At 35.2% G+C, this 22,225-nt stretch overlaps 1 protein-coding gene across 1 annotated transcript in view; it reads right to left on the reverse strand.

The window, feature by feature from the left end:
* Positions 1-20,375, reverse strand: part of LOC111051369 (U5 small nuclear ribonucleoprotein 40 kDa protein) — a 38,941-nt gene extending 18,566 nt beyond the window's left edge. The window contains exons 1-5 of the mRNA XM_022337877.2: positions 20,170-20,375; positions 15,963-16,092; positions 15,027-15,200; positions 12,376-12,584; positions 10,104-10,307 (exon numbers count right to left, since the gene is read on the reverse strand). Of these exons, the coding sequence (XP_022193569.1) occupies positions 10,104-10,307; positions 12,376-12,584; positions 15,027-15,200; positions 15,963-16,092; positions 20,170-20,235 (783 nt within the window). The 5' untranslated portion in view covers positions 20,236-20,375. The remainder of the gene's footprint in view (positions 1-10,103; positions 10,308-12,375; positions 12,585-15,026; positions 15,201-15,962; positions 16,093-20,169) is intronic.
* Between the last annotated feature and the right edge of the window lie 1,850 nt (positions 20,376-22,225).

A 22,225-nucleotide genomic window follows, 5' to 3' on the forward strand; every position in this document is an offset into this window, starting at 1 on the left:
TTAATTTTTTGCAATACAATTTGCGATAATTTATCATAGTTCTAATTCACTAGATGAATGGCTCTACCTATTCCGTCAGGTGCCGAATCTTGCACCCTGAGATAAAAATATATATTTGATACAAATAAATCTACTAAATACTAGAGATTTTAATATATATATATATTTGGATTATTAGTGGCTAATTTATCAAGCTGATCTTAGAGCACATATTTTTGATTGAATTATCCAAGTCGACAAGTATTAGCAAGTGCATGTCGCCGCTACATGCAAAGGAATGCATATGATTTTAAGATAAAGGCACATGGTAATGATTCGTGCCATAAATCTAGAATATAAAGTTTAGCCTGTGATATTTTGCTGATATAAAATTATTGTTCTATTTTTTTATATTATATTTTTTATCGCTCTATATATATTTTTTGCCTCGATTGATCTTTGCATTATTTGTGTAATATATGTGTGAAACTTTCATGGTGTGCAATTTATTTTTTTATTCCTCAACACTATAGTATAAGTATCATTTATATATATATTTATTATTTATTGAATTACAAGAGTTATTGGAGAAGCCCATATCTAGGCCTATCAAGATTTTTTAAGACTGAATACTATTAGAAAAACCACGACCTAATTATATTAAATCTCATGCTTTACCGACTGATGCCAAGCAGGAGGCTAATCGTTATTTTAATATAAAGAATAACGTGACACAAAGACATGGCGCCCAACGTGGGGCCACGGATACGGCATAAAGACATGTCGTACCAACGTGGGACTGATGATGAGAGCCAAGCTCATTGAATAATTACTTGAAATTAAGTCAATAACCATATTGAAAATTATAGATAACTTATACGAGTTGTGAGGAAAACTGGCGAAGGGAAATTTGTATTACTTTTTGGGGAAACAATAGCTTTAAATAGAGAGAAATTATATGTTTTAAAGAAAATTTTATAATATTAGTACTGTCAAAAAATACATGTCTATAGAGAGAGATTATATTTTACAAGCCTAAACTGCTATTACTTTCTAGTCAAAAATATATTAGGTGTTTAAGCCGGTTGGAAAATAAGTCGCAGCCTGTAAACTAGCCAAGAATAAATCAACAAAACATTGGGGGCGCTAGAGCATTATAAAAAACTTAAGTATAAATACCTTGTTGTAAGAGTATCCAAACACTTTACACATCACTGTTCACTGTAAGTCCCGGTTTGTGTCTCTTTTTTAAGCATTTTCGCTTATCATTTTTATCACTGTTTAATTAGCATTTATCATATTTGACATAATGAATCACACTCCCGCAAACTCTGAAGTTTCATATATGTACGGCGGTTGCACAGATCCCACTTTGTCGACTCCAAGCACATCAAACCCCACCACGGTAGATGCCAATACGCCACGAGAAAGGGAACCAGGAAGCGTCGGGTCGATAGTCTTCGATCCACCAGGTCTGCAACCTCTATCATCCACTCGAATCGACGCCGCTGACACACCATTGAATCAACGGATAGTAGAGATCAACTTTGAAGGGGGCGAGGAGCAGCCTGCAGAACCCGCATCGCCGGAGGCCGAGTCACACCTGGGCAAACAAAGTATATTTTCAATCACAGAATTAGATCCGCTTCAAAAGGTAATAATGGAACAAACTAGTAGTACTTTCAACATTATGTTACAAAAAACAATGGATAATATGATGCAGGAGATTAAAAAAGAGATTGCTACAGTAAAAGAGGAAAATAAACAAACAGTGGAACAGGGCATGAAAGAGACCGCAGGCGCTATAAAATCAGTAGAACAACGGTTGGATAATATTGAAACTAAAGTAGAGAATCATAGGGAAGAATTAAAAGCAATGATAACCCTACAAAAAGAAAGTCAGGATAAAGTTACGGCAGGATTATCGGAAAGGTTGGATACGGTTACATGTGAACTCAATGAAAGGATAGATAACCTAACCATACAAATCACTACACCCATTCAGGATATAACCAATAACATTAAGGCCGATTGCCACCAAGAAATCCACAAACAAATTACCGTTGCCAATCAAAACTTAACAACTACAGTTGACAAAAATATTAACAGTATTAAAGAAATACAAAGTAAACAGATTAATACGTCCACAAAAATGAACCAACTGCAAGGTAGCATCAATCAAAATACTGAAACTGTAAAGCTTTAAATGGAACTCTACTAATTCAAAAATCCACTCTGACTCAATTAAATCAAGAAATAAACACAAATAAAATTACACATAATAGTCAATGGCAGATAACACAGGAAAAAATAATAGCATTGGAAAATCATATTCAACAACAACCTCAAGGGATTCAAACAGACAACCTCAACGTACATAGTATATTACAAGGACTAGGAAAATTTGACAATACTGATCGCCATTTGCAACCTCAACCATTCATTGATCAGATAAAATTAGTACAAACTCTTGCACCTACCTCTTGGAATTTTTGGCGTCTTCGTTTGACTAATTTATTGATTGGCGAACCCCTGATGTTCTTTCGGAGTAGAGCCCATGAATTTACATCATTGGATGAGTTTGTCGCTGTCTTCCTGGAACAGTATTGGAACAGAAGTAAACAGTTGGACGTGCTAGCGGACATCATATCATGCGAGTTCAACCCTAACTTAGACGGTGCATGTACCACTTTCGTCACTGCCCTACAGTTTAAAAATTCTCAATTGAGCGAGCCCATTAACGAATCGGCATTAGCAAGTATTATTTTAAAGAAGCTACCGTATCAAGTTAGAATGGCACTCACCACACAACCCATTACTGATTGTAAGCAGCTGATAAATCATTTATATGGCATACAGTCTGCAATGGCAATATCAAACCACCGCTCAGACCAGAGATACGCACCAAATCAACATAATTCAAAATTTAATCCGCATAACAGCCAAAATTATGAACCGGTATCATATGATCGCTACCGATCCGCTCCTCAATTTGAACGCCGCTATGAGCACAGGCAAAATGGTAACTGGAATAATGAAAAATTTCAAAATCGCACAACCAACCACTATGCCCAGCAGAGCAATCGTAAGAATCACTATGATGGCCGTGATCGATTAAACTCACATAATAATCACACACAAAACAATTACAACAGAAATTATAAACCGCCACCTCAACAAGTAAGTACAAATTATACACTAGCACATGCAATAGGAATGAATCAACAAAAAACCCGGAACCCAACACCCAACGACCCGCCACCAGATATACAGAAAACTACAGCTAATAAACCAGGACTATATGATACCCCCGATATAACAAGCACAAGCTCCAATGAAACAAACAAAGAAAATCCAGATATTTCAACATCATACACCACCTTTAGAAATGATTTACCGGAAATATTATTAGAAGAACAAGAGCCAATACCAGATAAACCACCACCAAAAACCAGCCGCAAGCATCAGCCTCTATTAAGTTTCTTGTTTCCCACTGAAGAGCAACTCGTCGCCGAAGAATCACTACCGACCACCACCCTACAACAAGAACCAATCCATTACAATAATGACGAAATTCCATTACTGCCAAAAATAAACAGTTACCAGGAGGAGACCGCCACCAAGCACCCGCGCACAGAATCTATGCACCCATATCATTGTACCCCACCGAAGCGGACCAAGGACCACAAGATAGAGGACCAAGAGGACGGACTACCGGATAAGAGGAGCGACCATCGTAAGGCCCGGAGGCGGAGGCGCCCGAGGACACCCGACCGGCATCAGGACGAGGAGGACGGACTACATGACCGAAGGTACCAGCACCGCAAGGCCCGGAGAAAGAAGCGAAAGAAACGGAGGAACCGCGCGCGCGCATACCGGCCGCATGCACGCTTCAAGGGGCAAAGAAGAACACCGGACCGACACCGAGGAGGACAGGAGCGGACCGACGGCATGCATCCGCGGCACATACGTTTTAAGAGAGCCGACCAGCTATGTGACCGGAAGAATAGGCCAAAGGAATATGATAAAAACGGAGCTGCTTACGAAACTACTATGGATTCATGCGTGGAGGATAATTATAAAGTGGACTACTTATTGAGGGTAATTAAGGATAAACGGTGTTTGAGAAGAATGGAAGCAATAAAAAGTAATATAAAGAAAGTGGAAGTACCTGGCTATATGATGAGAGATTATGCTATTAAAGAGAAAATAAATGTTCTGATGTGGTGTTTAATGTTTGTAATAATGGCTGTGATATTAATAAAAGAGTGTGTTGTAGAGATGATGGAAAATATTATATTGTTATTATTAAATGAATCTATGATTGATAATTGGAAATTTAATATTATAAAAATGTTTATTGTTTTAAGCCTATTGAATTATAATGAGCCGAGATCAAGAATATTAAATGAATATAAGATGAAAGATAAATTAAAATTACATGATGATTGGAATAAGAATGGATTGAAAGGAACTACCATTAATAAATCAAGGAATTGTTTAAAAAAGTATACAAGATACCAGGGCTTTAAATTTATGATGAAAAAATTATCAATAGGACAGCCTCACAAATCAACAGCAGATAACCTAGCCAGCCTACAATAGCTACAAGCAGAAAGTCAAAAGATATGGGAAGACCACTACAATTCTACATGAAATATCATCGAATTTAAAATAATATGATAAGAAATCAAGGAAAACATTATTATCAAACCGATTACTAACCTTCCTTAATAAATTTAATATTGGTATAGGACCTCGTGGCAACAATCCAATGTTTAATTCCTTCCAGCCGTTAGAAGCCTGCAATAAGGAAAAGAACAATTTTTAAATATGTAATTAAATTATATACATCAGATAAAAAAGGACACAAGCGGGGATAATAAAATTAAAATTTGTTAATTACCTTTTTAAGAGAAAAAATTGAGCAGTTAGTTAGTTATGAAAGTCGATAGCAAATTCTGATGTAACATGTAGCACTATGAAATGTAGAACAGCGACCAGCTGAGCAAAGCCACCTAATCAAATATGTGACGTCTGTTGAACATATGTTTATAAAAAGAATACTGTACCCAAAAAGTTATTTATTATTGTTATTTATTATATTTATTAATGTCGATATATTTATTTATATGTTTTATATTTATTACTTTTAATTATGCCACTTTGTTACCTGAAAAAGACTTAAAGTGAATACCAGCTACCAAAACCAAAGAGCCATTAGCAAAAGAAAAGTATTGTACCTGATGTATAGAAAATTATTTATATTAAGACCTAAGAAATACTATAAGATATAAGCCCAGAAGTTTTGTGAATCGAAATTATTGTCTAAAAGGAATCATTTGTGAGAATTATGAAATGTGTGTAGTTAGGTTGGCGGCCCTGCAAGCGGCGAATTTAAAAATTACTATATGTTAAGTGTTGTCAGGAGGAGTACGTTTAGAAGTTTATATTTATGATATTTTATGTGTGTTGAGGAGGAGAATTTGTTATTGTATTTGATAAAGGTATAAAGGAGATGCAGCAAATATGTCTGCGAACTGTGATAGAAGTATGAGAGTATAATTTATAAATAAAGTATAGTGTATATCGATGTATTGAAGGGTGGGTTTTCATTAAAAACATTGTGATTCTCAAATATTTTGAATTCAAACCCAGGGGCGCGTGTAACATATTAAATCTGGGTAGATAAAAAGCCCTAACAGAAATAGTAATAGGTCTAAAAATAAAGTAATTGCTAATATCGCCAAGCAGATAATAACCAAGATTAGATAGCATCAGCTTGTTCTGGCTAAATGGTACAAGAACCTAAAAAGGATTTGAAGGAAGTTTATTGCTCATAAATAGATTATTATATAAAATATTTGAAGATTGAGGTTATGTAGATGTATTCACGGATCGGTGACCTAGAGATCGATCAAACCGAAGAACGTAGAATCTGACCAAAACCCCTTGGCAGAGCTTTATTGCAATCGGATGGTGTGCAATGTGAAAAAATACTGTCCACGTGGCTAATTATTAGGTAGCATGGAATTAATATTAATGTATAGAATATTAACTAGCATGCAAAGAGCATAAATAAAAAACCAAATAAAAATAATTTAATGTATTCAGGAAATAAGAGTTACCAGGCGCATGAATACCGAATAAAATTTGCATGCACCAATAGTAAAACGGCAGTTAATAGGCGGCAACTGTAGGCCATTCAAAAATATTTCTATATATTTATATAAATGTACTAGATTTTGTGTTAAAATTTGTGTAATCTATGTTATCGATATGGCTCGAATGCAAAGAAATTATTAATCATATAATCTAAGCAATATTTTGGTATTTTTTGTAAGATCTATTTGAACCTAATGGCGGAGGACTAAGATATTTAAATTTTATGCTAATTTGAAAGTCGGAAAGAGGATCTGTAAAACTTGAGAAGGAAGAACCAGCACTCGCCAGCCAAATGCCACCATAAGAGGACCCCAAATATTTTAGAGCGAAGTACCTTACTAATGATTTTGTAAAAGTTAAAGTTAAAGTAAATTATTAAATTTCTTAAAAGACTTCGTGATGCTATTGTGAAGCAGAAGTCATTTTTCATTTTTAATTAAATTTATAACCCCTGGAGGAGACGATTCCGGCTACCATATTCCCGACCACATGGAGTTGGATCGACATCGGCGGCTTACAAGAAGATTTTCGACACGTGAGTGATTAAATTTGAATTAGTGATGGGCGCCCTAGTGCTTCGAATTAATCTGATGATCAAAGCTAGCTCGCCGAAAGGGTTTTATTATAAATTGAGAAATTAATAAGAGTAATACTTGCGCAAGTAAAATTAGTATTAAAGGTATTTATTGAAAGAAAAATATAGATCAATATTTTAGAAATTCTATTTAATCAAAGAAGTACGAAATCTAGGCTATTAAAACATATGCATATAATATTTAATTTTTTGCAATACAATTTGCGATAATTTATCATAGTTCTAATTCACTAGATGAATGGCTCTACCTATTCCGTCAGGTGCCGAATCTTGCACCCTGAGATAAAATATATATTCGATACAAATAAATCTACTAAATACTAGAGATTTTAATATATATATATATTTGGATTATTAGTGGCTAATTTATCAAGCTGATCTTAGAGCACATATTTTTGATTGAATTATCCAAGTCGACAAGTATTAGCAAGTGCATATCGCCGCTACATGCAAAGAATGCATATGATTTTAAGATAAAGGCACATGGTAATGATTCGTGCCATAAATCTAGAATATAAAGTTTAGCCTGTGATATTTTGCTGATATAAAATTATTGTTCTATTTTTTATATTATATTTTTATCGCTCTATATATATTTTTTGCCTCGATTGATCTTTGCATTATTTGTGTAATATATGTGTGAAACTTTCATGGTGTGCAATTTATTTTTTATTCCTCAACACTATAGTATAAGTATCATTTATATATATATTTATTATTTATTGAATTACAAGAGTTATTGGAGAAGCCCATATCTAGGCCTATCAAGATTTTTTAAGACTGAATACTATTAGAAAAACCACGACCTAATTATATTAAATCTCATGCTTTACCGACTGATGCCAAGCAGGAGGCTAATCGTTATTTTAATATAAAGAATAACGTGACACATTTTCTATTAAGTTCTTCATATTGAAAAACTTAATAGAAAAATCTATTTGAACAAGAACGAAATCCTAACTATTTATTACGTATTTGTTCAATCAATTATCAAAGGAGGGATCCTAGCTTATGGAGGAGGATTCAGAACTATTTTGAATCCTCTATTTATTATATTACACAAAAACTGATTCTAAAAGCTGCACTTGGGAGGCGTTGGGACTACTCGACTGAGGCGGTTTTCGCAGAGATGGAGGTGCTTCATGTTAGGCAATTATACATTAGAACTTTGTCAACATACTTATTCAAAAACCATTCTGACATATTTAATACTATTACTCATAATTATACAACAAGTAGAGTAATACATAATAATATCCAAATGCCAAGGGTAAATAAAACCATCTTCACTACTAATTCATACTACATAGCCCATGTTCTGTTAAAAAAACTTACCTATAGCTGTAACAGACTTCATTAACTATAAAATATCAGCATTCAAAATAGCAATTAAAAGGTGGATTCGGGGTATCGATAGAGGCAAGAGTTGTGAAAGATTAATCACTTCTGAGTTTAGATTCTAGGAATGGATTCAAATGAGCTTCAAAACTGATAAAATCATAAGACTTACACATTTTATCACCGGTCTACTATTACAAATTTTAATCATTATACTGGCTCTTTTTATAAATCTCCTGATTCTCTCTTTTTGAAGTGTGTATGTGTGCGTGTGCGTACGTATGGGTGGTAGTGTGTGTGTGCGTGTGTATGTGCGGGTGCTGGCGTTTCGCGCCTTTGTGGGTGATCTGTTTCTTCATCTGTTTGTTGGGTTTGGATGGTGGGTACGTCACTTATCGGGGGGCGGGAAGGGGTTATCTTGGGTATACAATTGAATTCTCAAGACAACGATATTTTCAGGTAAGTAATGCTTTAAAACAAGCACCTGTAACTGCCAGACGGATAATAGATTAATGGGTCTCAAATAGAACATTCAAAAACTATTTATGTAATCCAATACAGACCTTGATTTGCAAATCAAAAGCCAACTCACTCTTATGTTTGTATATCATAATATTGCCTTCAAGAAACGGGTTAAAACGCACGTTCTATCTCGCATTGGAAATTATAATCGCTTTACCAATAATTGATTCCACGACTGCAACTTCCAACTCGCAAATGATATTCAAAATAGAATTAGATGGTTTGATGTCATGTATGACAATATATTTAATTTATAAGTTCTATATTAAATCGCTTCCGTTAACGTCTGTCTGCCTGCCTATTATGTCTGTCTGCAACATACGCGTAATTAATAATACTACTTGTGATAGCAGTTGCTATGTCGTTGACAAATTTTCTATGACAATTTCTTTTGTTCAGTGTTAAATTTGTGAGTTGAAGCTAATTAGTGTTTACTGACACTTGATTAGTCAATGTAGATACTCATTTATTTCATTTTTGTATCATTTATTAGTATATTTAGATGTTGAGATCATTGAAACGGTTTGAGATATCAATGATCGGGTTTCGGTATTAATCAATTCAAAATTAGCAGTATAGTGATAGTTTCGGTTTTGAATATAAATCTTAAATCTCCTTTTGAATCCTAAATTTCCTCCAATTTCCATGAGTAGTTTACAACTAGTAGTAGGTAGGTAGCAACTACCTTTATTCAATAATTTCTCAACTCAAGTCATAAAATCCACAATTAGAATATTATATAGTGTATGCCAGTTATTCATGTTTGAAGTGAAAATTGTTGTGATGTGAACTTAACCCTAGTTTGAACATTTTATTGGACACAATTTAGAGTCAAAAGAAGTTTTGGGCTAGCGCCTATTTTTTCAATTCATTCCGATATTGTAATATTGCTTATCCAACGAATAAATAAATAATTTTATAATTTAATTCTACCAACTATTGATAGCATTTATGTTAAATATACTTTCTATTGGTTATATGATAAAATTATAATTTTAATGATTATCTTAGGAATTGGAAACAGTTGAAGTTTCTACTCCTACGGCAATCAAGAGTTTCACTCACGCCAGTAGTCTTCACCACCAGCCGTATAAGAATAAGATAGTTGATATTTTTGTTTTTGTCCAACTGTCACAACTATTTTTTTTGTGAAATAAATTGAATTGAATTTTTCATTTATTTGGCATAAAATTTTACATGGCCATTAAATTTGGTCGAGTGCTGAGATACTTCAACTGAAACGTCAATCTAATACGATAATAGCAGTTTTGGAACCATGGACTGTTTTTGGCGACACAAATACGATTTTAATTAAATTGTTAATTGTTTACTTTTATATGATTTGCGATTTCATGAATGAATTAATATTGGATTAATTATATTTAATTTTTAAATACTTTTCAAACATCAACCACCGATCAACGATAGTGTAATCTGCAAAATTGTTAGTATAATAATGTGTACTCTACTTTTCAATCGTACTTTGCGAATTTCATCGACTGACCTTTTCAAAATTGTGCTGGTGACCGGAGAGAATTTTGACACACCGCTCTTGAGGAGCATACGGCCTGACATCCCAGATGCGCAGCGAATTGTCCATTGCATTGGATAACAGGTAGGAGCCGTCCGGAGACAAACTCAGGCCGGTCACTGTGTCTGTATGACCCCTCATTTTCTGAATCACTGCGTTTTTTCTTAGATCCCACACCTGAAACGGAAAAATAAAACAAATGTCAATACAAAACAATTTCTCGTTCCAAGTTATAATTATTTAAAATATTTATATATTTCTGTAATTAATGCATTCAAATTCAAAATAAAATTGTATAATGATTTTTGGACTGGATAGTGTGTTCAAATTGTGCGTCAATAAACTTTATTTGGGATTGTGTTATATTACCTGAATTTGGGATAAAATGAGTAAGAGGATTGCCTTTTTATTAATCTTCCAATGTTATTCACATTTAGTATCATTTGTAGAAATAAATGAAGAAAAATAAAATATGTATATCTATAATATTTTATATTATTCATCAAGTAACCAAATAGAATTTAAACATTGGATAATTACTTCCAATAAAGTATCCTATGATAGCTATATTAGAATACCTATAGCTTTATTGATAAAATGAATGAATAGCTGAACGTTCCCTAATAGTAAACCTTTTACAGATTAAAGAGGTAGCTCTTAATTCTGATGTTTTTTGTTCGAAGCCTCTCCCTGATGACAAAACATGCATGGTGAAATGAACATGTGTATGTGCTTGATGAACATTTGTGTACACATATGTTCATCATGCATGTCCTGTCGTTAGTGGTCAGCCTAAGAGATTAATTGTACAATAAACCCAAGTCAACAATACTAGAAGTTCTGTGAACAGTAGACCTCGCGCAGTTATAAACCACAGCCTCCACTGTCTATCAGAGTAAATCCTGTCTGTATGTCGTGTCGGCGAGATATTGGTGTGAAAGCGGCTAATAGCTGTTGAGGTTGGTGTATCAAAAATGCTAACATCAAAAGCTAATCTCCTTCAAGACATACTGGCAACAGGTCAGCAGAAAGCAGAAAGCAAAGGTTGAAAGCAGAGAAAAGTCGAGAGAAATATGTTATTATTTGGTCTATGTTAGACTCTGTTGAGAGGTCTATGTTATTTTCGTTATTAATTGCCAAAGACCTTAAAGATGCATAGACTCACATGCAGCGCCAGTGTCGAACTTGGAATTGAAATCGGCCATTGAGGGGGCAACCTGTAAGATTATTACATACCAATGCCTTTGTAATCTATAGTATTACAAATATATAGATATAATATCTCGTGCTAAAATACCCCAATGGCGGCCTTCAATTTCAAGTAAGAGCTATCATTGGGAAGGCATAGGCAGTGTGGGCTCTTTATAAGGTCTTTGTTAATTGCATGCGTCATTGCATGCGATAGTGCATAAAAATTGCATGCAATGACGCACATGTAATTAATAGTCCACATGACAGCAGATTTCTTACTAAGTTACATTGAGATATTAATTGCATGCGTCATTGCATGCAATTAATAATCCACTCGACAGCTGATTTATGATGGAAAATTCTATACCTAGTCTGATTAATCCTATCTTTAGAGTAGATGATAATGTATATAAAGTGATATCGGAGTATGTAGGAAATTCCTTTTCCTTTCATATTATCCTTAAAAGCAAAATTTCAAAAAACCTTGTATATACATGGACGTGCAGTTGAAAAAGGAATGAATATTACTGCTAAATCTCATAGAATTCTATAAACGCGTTTGGCCGTAAATGCGTTACATACATATAGACGAAGAAAATCCGAGTTAAAACATAGACCTCACTGCGTTCGGTCAATAAATGGTTTGCTGACATGAATGACCGTTTTCACACTTATTGATTGTCAACTGACACTCAGAATAATTGTCCATTAATTGGCTAATTTCCACCAACAGCTGTTTCTCAACCAATCGAAGGACAGATCGGCCGATAATCGATTTAAAACTACTTCCGACTTGAAGGGATATGCGGTGCTGAGAAAAGTAGAGATACAACGGCAGCGATGTTGCCGTGCTAAAGCGTGTTCAACACGCTCATACGTAGTTTTCACTCTGAAAGTACTGCGTCGACTGAGTCTGATCGACAACTTGGCAACTGCGCTTCTTTCTATGACTCCATTCATCATTGTAATTGGCTAATTTCCCTCCATTTCTTTGCGCCGTATATCCCTCCAATTCGGAGGTTGTTTTGAGCAATGACCTTGAGCTTTGACTGACCTTGACGTCATTGTCGATGCCGGCTGAGATCAGCTGCTCGGCGGTGTCGTTGAAGGTGACCGCGGTGACCTGGTAGGTGTTGTTGAGTGTGGTGGCGTGGCCCTTCTTGCGCGTGTCCCACACTCTAGCCGTGCCGTCATCCGAGCCACTCGCCAGCAGTTGCGGGCCCCTCCGCGCCGGGTGGCACGAGTTCACAAAGTTCGTATGTCCTGCAACCATCACAAAATTATAAATCCCCTTATTTCATTTTTTCAATGACAATACATGTTTCAAAGTACCTTATATTTTTACATTGGCATTGAAAAGAATATATACATTCGATACGACCATGTTATAGTAATGATAATAAGAGGGTCATTTATTGTTCAACCTCCAATCTTTTAATCTTAAGATCCGATCTCAATCTCAAATCTTAATTATCATTATACACAGAAAAGCGACAGGGGGCGATTTTCACAGAGTTAAACAGCTTATCATTACCACAAAATGTCCTGAGATCAGTGCGGCGAGATCGTCAATTGTCGAGTCATAGACCCAGAGACATAGCCGCCTCACTTGAGCCTATCGCTAAGTGCTAGTTGCATAGCCTTACTCGTTAATAGTTCAGCGTAGATCTAATAAAGAATGATTCAAATTTACGCAGGAAACGTTATGAGCGGTGACTTTCTGCGGGATGGTGTCGGAAAATTAAAGACGTCAGTTGAGATGACTTCCGGAATCGATGTGATCCATGACAACTCGGCCTCATAGTGCTGATGCAACTAAATGGCTTCTCCAGCAAATCAAATGAAATAATTTCGGTCACCCACTCACCCACCATGCAAACTTGACTTGGTCCCTAGTAACTTATACCTCCCCCAAACTCAAGACATGACTTTGGGGGCAGAGCTAACAAACTAAGGAGGAGCTCCAAAACAATGTCATAGCCCACTTGAACTCATTTAGCGACAGAATTTTATGAATGATTAAAAAGTAAACAGAATATAGTATCTAAAGATTTTAATAGATTATGTTTGATTTTAATCTTGAAAGTCTTGTTAATGACATAAATCGAAACATACAATTTCATTAAAAATATTATTAGTGTTTCATTTTAACAAATATTTAGTAGCCCTAAAAATACCATACACAATTTATTATCATCAATATAGCACAGTCGAACCGCCAGTATATCGTCTTTATAATGCCAAAGTTGACCTCGTCACATGGCGAGGTCATTAAAGTTACATTTTACAATTTTTAAGGAAAGAGCGATTGAAACGTTTACATGATAAAAGTGAAGGAGGATTTGGTCACTATGTGATAAGTGTAATTCATTCGAGATGATGTTGAATGAATAATCTTGCTTTCTTCTAAACTTATAATATTAAAATAGCTTTTAGCTCAACTGAATAACACAGAAATTTGCACTACATAACTGGAGTTGAAAAATAGAGAAATATATGAATCATATTAAATTAAAATTGTAATAGTATGATCTATGTTTTCATTTGAAAAAATAATGATTGTTGTCTCAGTTATTCATGCTATTGGTCGTTTTCACATATCACGACATTTATCGGCGAAGCTCAAAATTGGCTAAAAATCAGCTGTTGGTGAGAACTAAACAATCAGAGGACAATGATAATTGTCACCGATAAATTCTCAATACCATATAGGAAATATATCATGAAAGATCCCTTGGCGTAGGGCGTTTATACTTCAAATTTCACTGTTAATTCAAGCCGATAGTCCTATACTCCTAGTAGTTGTTTTTCGCTATTTGACGAGGGTAGTCTCTCATACTGTACCATTCTTACACTCTCACTTTGCCAAAACATGAATAATACATAGTTCGACAGTTGTTGGTGTTGTAGCAACTTCGGGAACCCTGTTGTTTCACTCCTCCTCCGTTTCTAGGCCTAGGAAGCGGGCCACCCCACAGGGGTCTGTCCAGAGGCTGGCGGCTGTCAGTAGTGTCGGCTTCGAGGGGCAGCTGAAAAGATGCTCTGTGTTGTGGGGTCCGCCGCCACAGTCGGGACATGTATCACTCACACCATCAGTGATTCTGGACATGTAACTGTTCAAAATCACAGAGTAGCTCGATCTCAGTTGAGCAAGGATGGTGCGGTTTCTTCTGGGCAGGCTTTTCTCGTCAGCATTTATTTGGGGTGGATACCCCCAAACACAGAATTAAGCCTCAGTCTGCTAATGCTCTCGTCGACAGTCTTTTTGTGTATGGACTTGATCCCCTCCTTGTACCTTGTGCTGTCGATAGATGGTCTTGCTTCCAGCCACCCAATTTCGCAGATCAGATCATTTACTGATCTTCTTATATGTCTTGGGGCGGTTCCTTTAGGGTAAAATGGTGGCAAGGATGATCCTGTTGGTGGCAGGCTAACAGGTACTACTGGGATATCATGCTGTTATGGCACTTGACTTTTAGTATTTCAGTCTCACGATGCAGATGGTCCTCATCTGACATGAGGACACAGTCAGTTGATGTTTGTAGGGCTGCATTACTGTGGTCGACAGTAACAAGCTTGAGTGTTAACAAAAAATCGGTTTGAAATTTGAAACATAAACGACCTATACCATGGCATCTTCTTATGCTATCTTTTCTCTATGTCAATACTTGCTTACTTTCCTGATACTGGGTTGCCGACACTAACCTTTAAGCTTCTTGATGCGGTTGCCAGTGGCGAGGTCCCACAGCGCCAGGGTGGTGTCTGTGCTGCATGTGAAGATGGTGCCGCCATCAGTTGAGAAGTGCATCTCCAAAATGGCGCCAGTGTGACCCGTCATCATCGAGATATTCTCACATTCTCCAAAAGCATTCCAGATCACTGAAACACATACACCGGTGTTATTCACATCAGTACTGTGGCTTATTGCATCGTCGTCCAAGAGCCTATAATTTTCTATAATAGAGAAAATTCGAATATTATTAGATAGTTTAGTTTAAAGAAAATGTTTGTCTAGTGATGAGAATGTGTGGTTGGCTACCCTGTCGGTTAGTGCAAAACTAATTTCAACGGTTAGTGTAAAACGAATTTAATTTAAACCCTTCCGTCAAACCCTACGACAAGGACCAAATCTGGTCCACTACTGACACAGTCAATCCAGATCTCTGGTCATCATGAAGGAAGGAAATATGAAGTAATTGCAATAAGAGCGCTTGTGCACTACTCTATTCCCCCTCACGCCTCTCCAATTCGGAACATATTCTCGTGGCTGAATTATTCACAAAATGTTTATGGAATTCATGCATATTATCTTCGTGTTGGAATGTTTCTGAAGGTTCGGCTATAAATTCAAATTATTATTATTCCCTGTGTTGTCAACTGTACAACTTCTTCATACTATGAATACTGTGGAATAATTACTATCACTTCACAACCCACACGTCTCTTTTTGAATAATTTAGTTGCCTTAAAAGTGATATTCAATGATCAATTTACTTTAAAATTTGTTATTACGGAATAGTATTTTATAATATCAGAATGAACTAAGATACTTTAAAGTAAATTATTCAATACTAAAAAGGTTTGTTGTAGAAAATTAGGTTACTTGGGATGAATTACCTACATAGTTATGTTTCTACTTACATATTTGTCTATCGAATCCAGTGGAAGCTAGATATTGTCCTTCGGGATGAAATTTTACAGCAAATATGTCTCCCTGGTGACCTTCCAGGGCCATTATGGGAGCGATTAAGCTCGATGTTCTGTCATATACCTTCAAAAATGAAAAATGAAATAAAATTCAATTTACCGATTAAAACTAATACACTCATGTTCTTGGCTGAATTATGCAATTAAATAAGGACCGATTTATAGTCAATACATTATAGAAAAGTTGATTTATGAGTATATATTATATACTTATACACAAGGTTGAATTATGCAATTAAAAAAGGACCGATTTGTGGTCAATAGATTATAGAAAAGAAGGTATTACTCTCACTGTTACTGTCATAACAGTGATAGTCTTAGTATAATGCTAATAGCTGTAAGTGCTACACTTAATAATGCTACTCTGCAAATGCTAATGTTGAAATCATTGAAGTAAAATAACAGAAATTGAATGCTTACTTGTTAAATATCTTAAAATAAGGACGAGCCGAGTACTAAACTGATATTAAACTGAGGTCTCTATTATTTCCAAGAAAGATTAGTTAACTTGCAAAATTAAGTATTTGTGAAGCATGTTCGTAGATTGTTACATGCCAACCATAAAATAGGCAAGGAAAACCACAGTATGTTTGTGAGATAGAAGTTGCAAAGGCTCCTACGTAAAATTGACAGAATTCCCTCTAAAAGAGGTCGAGAATCATGGCCAATTTTGTGGCTGCGCTGTGTTGAAAGTTGGTGGATTTAGTCCCATACGCACGCCACCCCAGTTAAGCGATGATTTATTGGCTTAAGACCGAAATGTAGCGCATCATAATGTGCTACCATATCCTCATGTAAACGTAGTCGGGTTCTACCAAGCTTGGTCAATACATTTAAACTAGGCCAAACCGGGTCGGCTTTACAAGTGTGCAATGGCATTATCAAAATTAATAAGCAATTACCATAGAAAACATATGTTACAGTGCACTTGTTCTAAACCATAGTCTTCCTGATTTAACCATGTTCAAATGTCTTGACAAAGTTTGGTAAAACAGGACGTATGAATGTTTTTTTGGATGTTTTTTGTGCATCATTCCCACTTAAGTTTGTGTGTGGATAATAAGATGAGATTAATAGCCTATAATATATTCATGTACTATGTAGCCTACTGGGCGGGATTCAAAGCCACAAACAGACAAAGCAAAGCAGGCTGATGTTGCAAGTCTCAGATTTGAATATTTTATTTTAAAAAAAATCTGTCCAGCGACCGTCGGTCATGGATAGCGAAAACACACGAATGCTACCCCTTACGGATGCTAAAAATTTTTAACAGACTGCCAATTTGTGTTCGTTAGCTAGAGTATGAGAAGTTTTGTAGGCTGGTACGTGAAAAACTCATCAACTACCCTCTCTACTCATTGAGAGATGATGAGACCAGTGGACTTGTATACCAGTTTGAGATTGTTTCATGATTTAGTATGGCAGTCCATCTACAGAGCCACACGAAACAACCTATCTGCAGCCATCTCTAGTTGTTTGTGTATTGTTTGTTTTATATTTTGACGAAGTCTGTCTGGCGACTGCCGGTCATGGACTAGATATACTGAATTACTGAATGGATAGAAACACTGAGTTATATAGTAAATTTTTAAAACAAAAATGAAAAATTAAGATTTAAAGCTTTGATTCGGGTGGTACCACGGATTATCTCTATGGCGTGGAAGAGTACAAAGCTGTTTATTTACTTTGAATTAATCAAATATAAACAAGCTACTTAACTTGAGGTGTCATAAAAACTATTACAGTTAATACTACCAACTACTTATAAAAGGTTTTGTTTGCTCAAGCTGACACCTACATTCTAAGACCTAAACCAAACACTTTCTCTACATAAATAGAAAGCTTGAATCTATGTTGTAAAAATCACTCCTTTAATTAAAGTGCTTGATGAATTCATCAGTCACTCTAAATTAAGGATCAGAATATTCGATTCTCTCAAATTTGCGTTTTGCTTTGACATATTTTAATATACCGGTAGGCTAATTATACTTTGATATTTGTTACCAACATACCACATACCACGATGAATAACTTGACACACAAGAAACATATATTAATGACCATTAGTAATTATTTTTTATTAGTACCTACCTATTGCAAAACCAAAGTTGATCAAATACTGTCATTATAACGTGGACCTCACTAATATAGACATGTCACGTGACTTTAGGAAGTTCCAAACCGGTCTTCTGATTGGCTCGCGGCAGTGAAAGAGATCAATAAAGTGATCTGAACCTCCCATCTATTACAATGCGGAACTTCCTATAGTGAGGTCCACGTTATAATGGCAGTTGTGTTTTGCAATGGTGTTGCTATCCTTGTCTATCGTTCAACAAAGCAGATGGCGCTATCTCTTTCACGCATTGCGATGTTGCCATATTGTTTATCAACAATGTAGAAATTCAACTAATTAACAAAATATTTTATCTCAATCATGAAAATTTATTATTACATCTTTAAAAAAATATATTTTCGCCACACTGCACAGAAAGCAGCTGTTTTCCAGTCCTTACATAGATCTGAAGGACCTTGTTTGCAGACGACTCTCATCTGACGTAAGAAACAGGTTTCTTTCCGGCCTAGGCTGGAAAGAATACCCTTTCCAGCCGCAAACATGGAAGTCTGTAGTTAATAAGTCATCCGCTAGATCGGGCGAGTGTCAACTTTCTTCATCTGAAGTCGCCATTATTTCAGTTCGAATTTCGAATCAAACTAATTCAGCATTCACTTCGCAACCATTTTTATTCAATTATTTATTGTTTACCTGTAGTGTGGTGAAAAATATCGTTTGCACCATGGGCAAAAATGTTTTTCCGGCTCTCAATCTTTTCTAGTCCTCAGCCTATGGCCTTGGACTTGAAAACCGATTTCGAGCCGGAAAAATCTCATTTTCTGCTCTAGGTGCGAAATATACTATTTCTTGACAAATAAAATATGATTGACTATTTCCAACAATAATGAACAGTTAAATTCATCAGATATACCAGTATCAGCTGTTTGGGTGGCAAGGCTGAGATCTGGCTACCCTTTTCTCCTATCTTCCTACACTGCCATTATAACATGGACCTCACTATAACAAGTTGGCGGATTTTTGTGCCAGGGTACTAGCCGAGTTTCCATACTGTATAAAAATAGAAAGAAAAATAAAAATCTCAGTACCCTTTATGAATTATTTAATCACACCATGTTTCGGACATTGATGCCATTTTCAATTGATATGAAGTGAATAAATACTCTATTTATTATTTATTTATTTATTTACTTCATAGAGGGTACTAAGATTTTTATATATAGAAAAGAGGTCCATACTGTATGTATAAGTTTAGTTGTATACTGTGCCAAAACCACAGAATAGATACCAAGACCTTTCTCATTCTGCTGTTGACATCACTGCCTTCTGGATTTTAAATTATAAACTGTATATAAATTATAAATTTGGGTGATCTTATGTTGAGGAAAAGACCAACACTATTAATGTAACCAACATCATATTTGGTTTATGAGATTCATCTAATAGTCTATTGTCAGGATTATCTGTATATAACATCATTGCTGCCTATTCAATTTGCCTCCACATTAGCCAATCATTTTGATCTGTATAAATTATTTATGTTATAATTTTTTGCAATCCTGATGTTTATTACTTAATAATATTATTAAAATTACTTTAATTATATGGGCTACTTTATTAAAATTATTAAAAACAATTCAACAACTTGTAGTACCCTTTATTAAAAACTTAAATATTTTAATCCAAGGTGCTTTGAGGAACAATTTTGTGCAAGAACTTGATAAAGATAACAATCCAAAGAAAAAGGAAATTTTGGAAAAATCACTCCTTTAATTAAAGTGCTTGATGAATTCATCAGTCACTCTAAATTAAGGATCAGAATATTTGATTCTCTCAAATTTGCGTTTTGCTTTGACATATTTTAATATACCGGTAGGCTAATTATACTTTGATATTTGTTACCAACATACCACATACCACGATGAATAACTTGACACACAAGAAACATATATTAATGACCATTAGTAATTATTTTTTATTAGTACCTACCTATTGCAAAACCTATATTATTGATTAATTTATCTTGTTAGACCTATTAATGTTAGAGATACAACATAACCTATAACATACCCCATCATTGATCCTCTTGACACTCCGGTTATCTATTAATGCTAATTCATTCCCTTTACGTTTCATTGTAAAAAAATTAGAGTTTCTTATAAATAGAAAAACTTTTCAAGTGTGAGGAGAAAGTTTAAACAAAATATTTAATCAAATACTACAGTGACTTGAAATTCAAAACACAAACAAAACACAATTATCCAAAATAGCTAGGGACGTTCCGATACTTTCGATACTTACTGGTATCGATACTTTGCTTTCGATACCGGTGGTATCGGTATCGGTATCGAATGATTCGATACTTTTACTGGTATCGATACGCAAGTTGGAGTATCAAAACGGTATCGAATGGCGAAATCGGTAAAAAAGTAGTTCACTTCAATTAATGACATAATCATAAATAATTTTTTATATAAATTTTAGAAGATTATAAGGATTAATATAGATGAAAATTATAGTACTGAATTATAGCCCAGTGTAGCAGTTACCAGACATTATGACATCACTAATAACAAACAGTACATAACTGACTCAAGCTCAGTCAATGTTGGTTCAAAAATTATCAATTTGATCTACTATTAAGACCACATTTATAATTCTTGAACAAATATTCCTACAATTTGAAATCAAATTGATAATTTTTGAACCAATATTGACCGAGCTTGAGTCATTTACCCATCTTTAGGGACGTTCCAGTTCCGATACCACCATTCTTTCCATACTTGGTATCGAAGGAGGGTATCGATATTAGTAGAGTATCGAAAGAAACGTATTGATACCCTTATTGACCAAACTGGAGTCATTTTCCCATCTTGCCAGAGGGTCTTCTTTGTTTCGACAGACTATTGAGACTATACTTGATAGATTGCAGTTAGTGGATAAGTATTTTAGTTGGTAATTCCGATACTTAATGCTCACTCGATGCTTGTGGTAAGTGGTAACGGTATCGATACTTTTCTTTCGATACTCGTGGTATCGATACTTTTCTTTCGATACTTTACTAATATCGATATCCTCCTTTCGATACCGATTCGATACCAAGTATCGAAAGAATGGCGGTATCGGAACGCCCCTAAAAATAGCACTTGTAAAGCCAAGGGTAGCTGTCAAATACAATGAAAGATTGTACAAGTTAAATACAGGCGACATGGGTCTTCAGTGAATTGAATGTCAAGATAGACATCAATAGAACAATTAATAGGCGTCAGTGGCCTTAAAATATCACTTGTAAAGCCAAGGGTAGCTGTCAAATATAATGAAAGATTGTCCAAGTTAAATACAGGCGACATGGGCCTTCTGTGATTTGAATGTCAAGATGGACATCAATAGAACAATTAATAGGCGTCAGTGGCCTTAAAATATCATTTGTAAAGCCAAGGGTAGCTGTCAACAAAATTGAATGAAGTACATATTATAACCTTGACGTTATGTAGGACAGTGCTCTCAATGAGACATGCACTGTAGCATATTGAATTCATGAAGATAGGCTTGATTGCCAAAGGTAAGGACAATTAAATGTTTTTAATTGCCAAAAAAGTTGAATGATAGCTACAAAAATTATATGAATGCACATAAAACTGTTTGAATTAGAAATAGAGAACAACGTGGTCCAGTATCGACATGCTGTAGTATTTTATGAACAATTATGTAATACATGCGTAAATGAAAGTTGATTAGAACGATTTACGTAACCTGAATAAAATTTTGAAGAAGAGATGCAGCCAGGCAGACAGGCAAGGAATCCACGGTACCCAAAAGAACAGGACATCAGTATGCAACGATGTGATCTGGCCATGCAATGACAAGAATGGAAGCGTCCAACAGTAGGCAAATCCCCAGTGGAAATGTGAGCAGGAACATGTAGAATTCCAAACAAATAATCCGAATTTCAAGTTGTGGAATTTTTAGATTGATTTCCAAACGGTAGAGATGATGAAAGTTTGAATTTCAAGAGGTGAAGCCAATTGTTAGAAAAATGGTGATAGACGCCAACACGAGGTTGTGATCTTGACAAAGTTTATCAGTGTAAATATGTGAAGAAATTGATGAATAATTGAATCACAAT

This window comes from Nilaparvata lugens, chromosome 1 (genome assembly GCF_014356525.2).
Source record: "Nilaparvata lugens isolate BPH chromosome 1, ASM1435652v1, whole genome shotgun sequence".
NCBI lineage: Eukaryota > Metazoa > Arthropoda > Insecta > Hemiptera > Delphacidae > Nilaparvata > Nilaparvata lugens.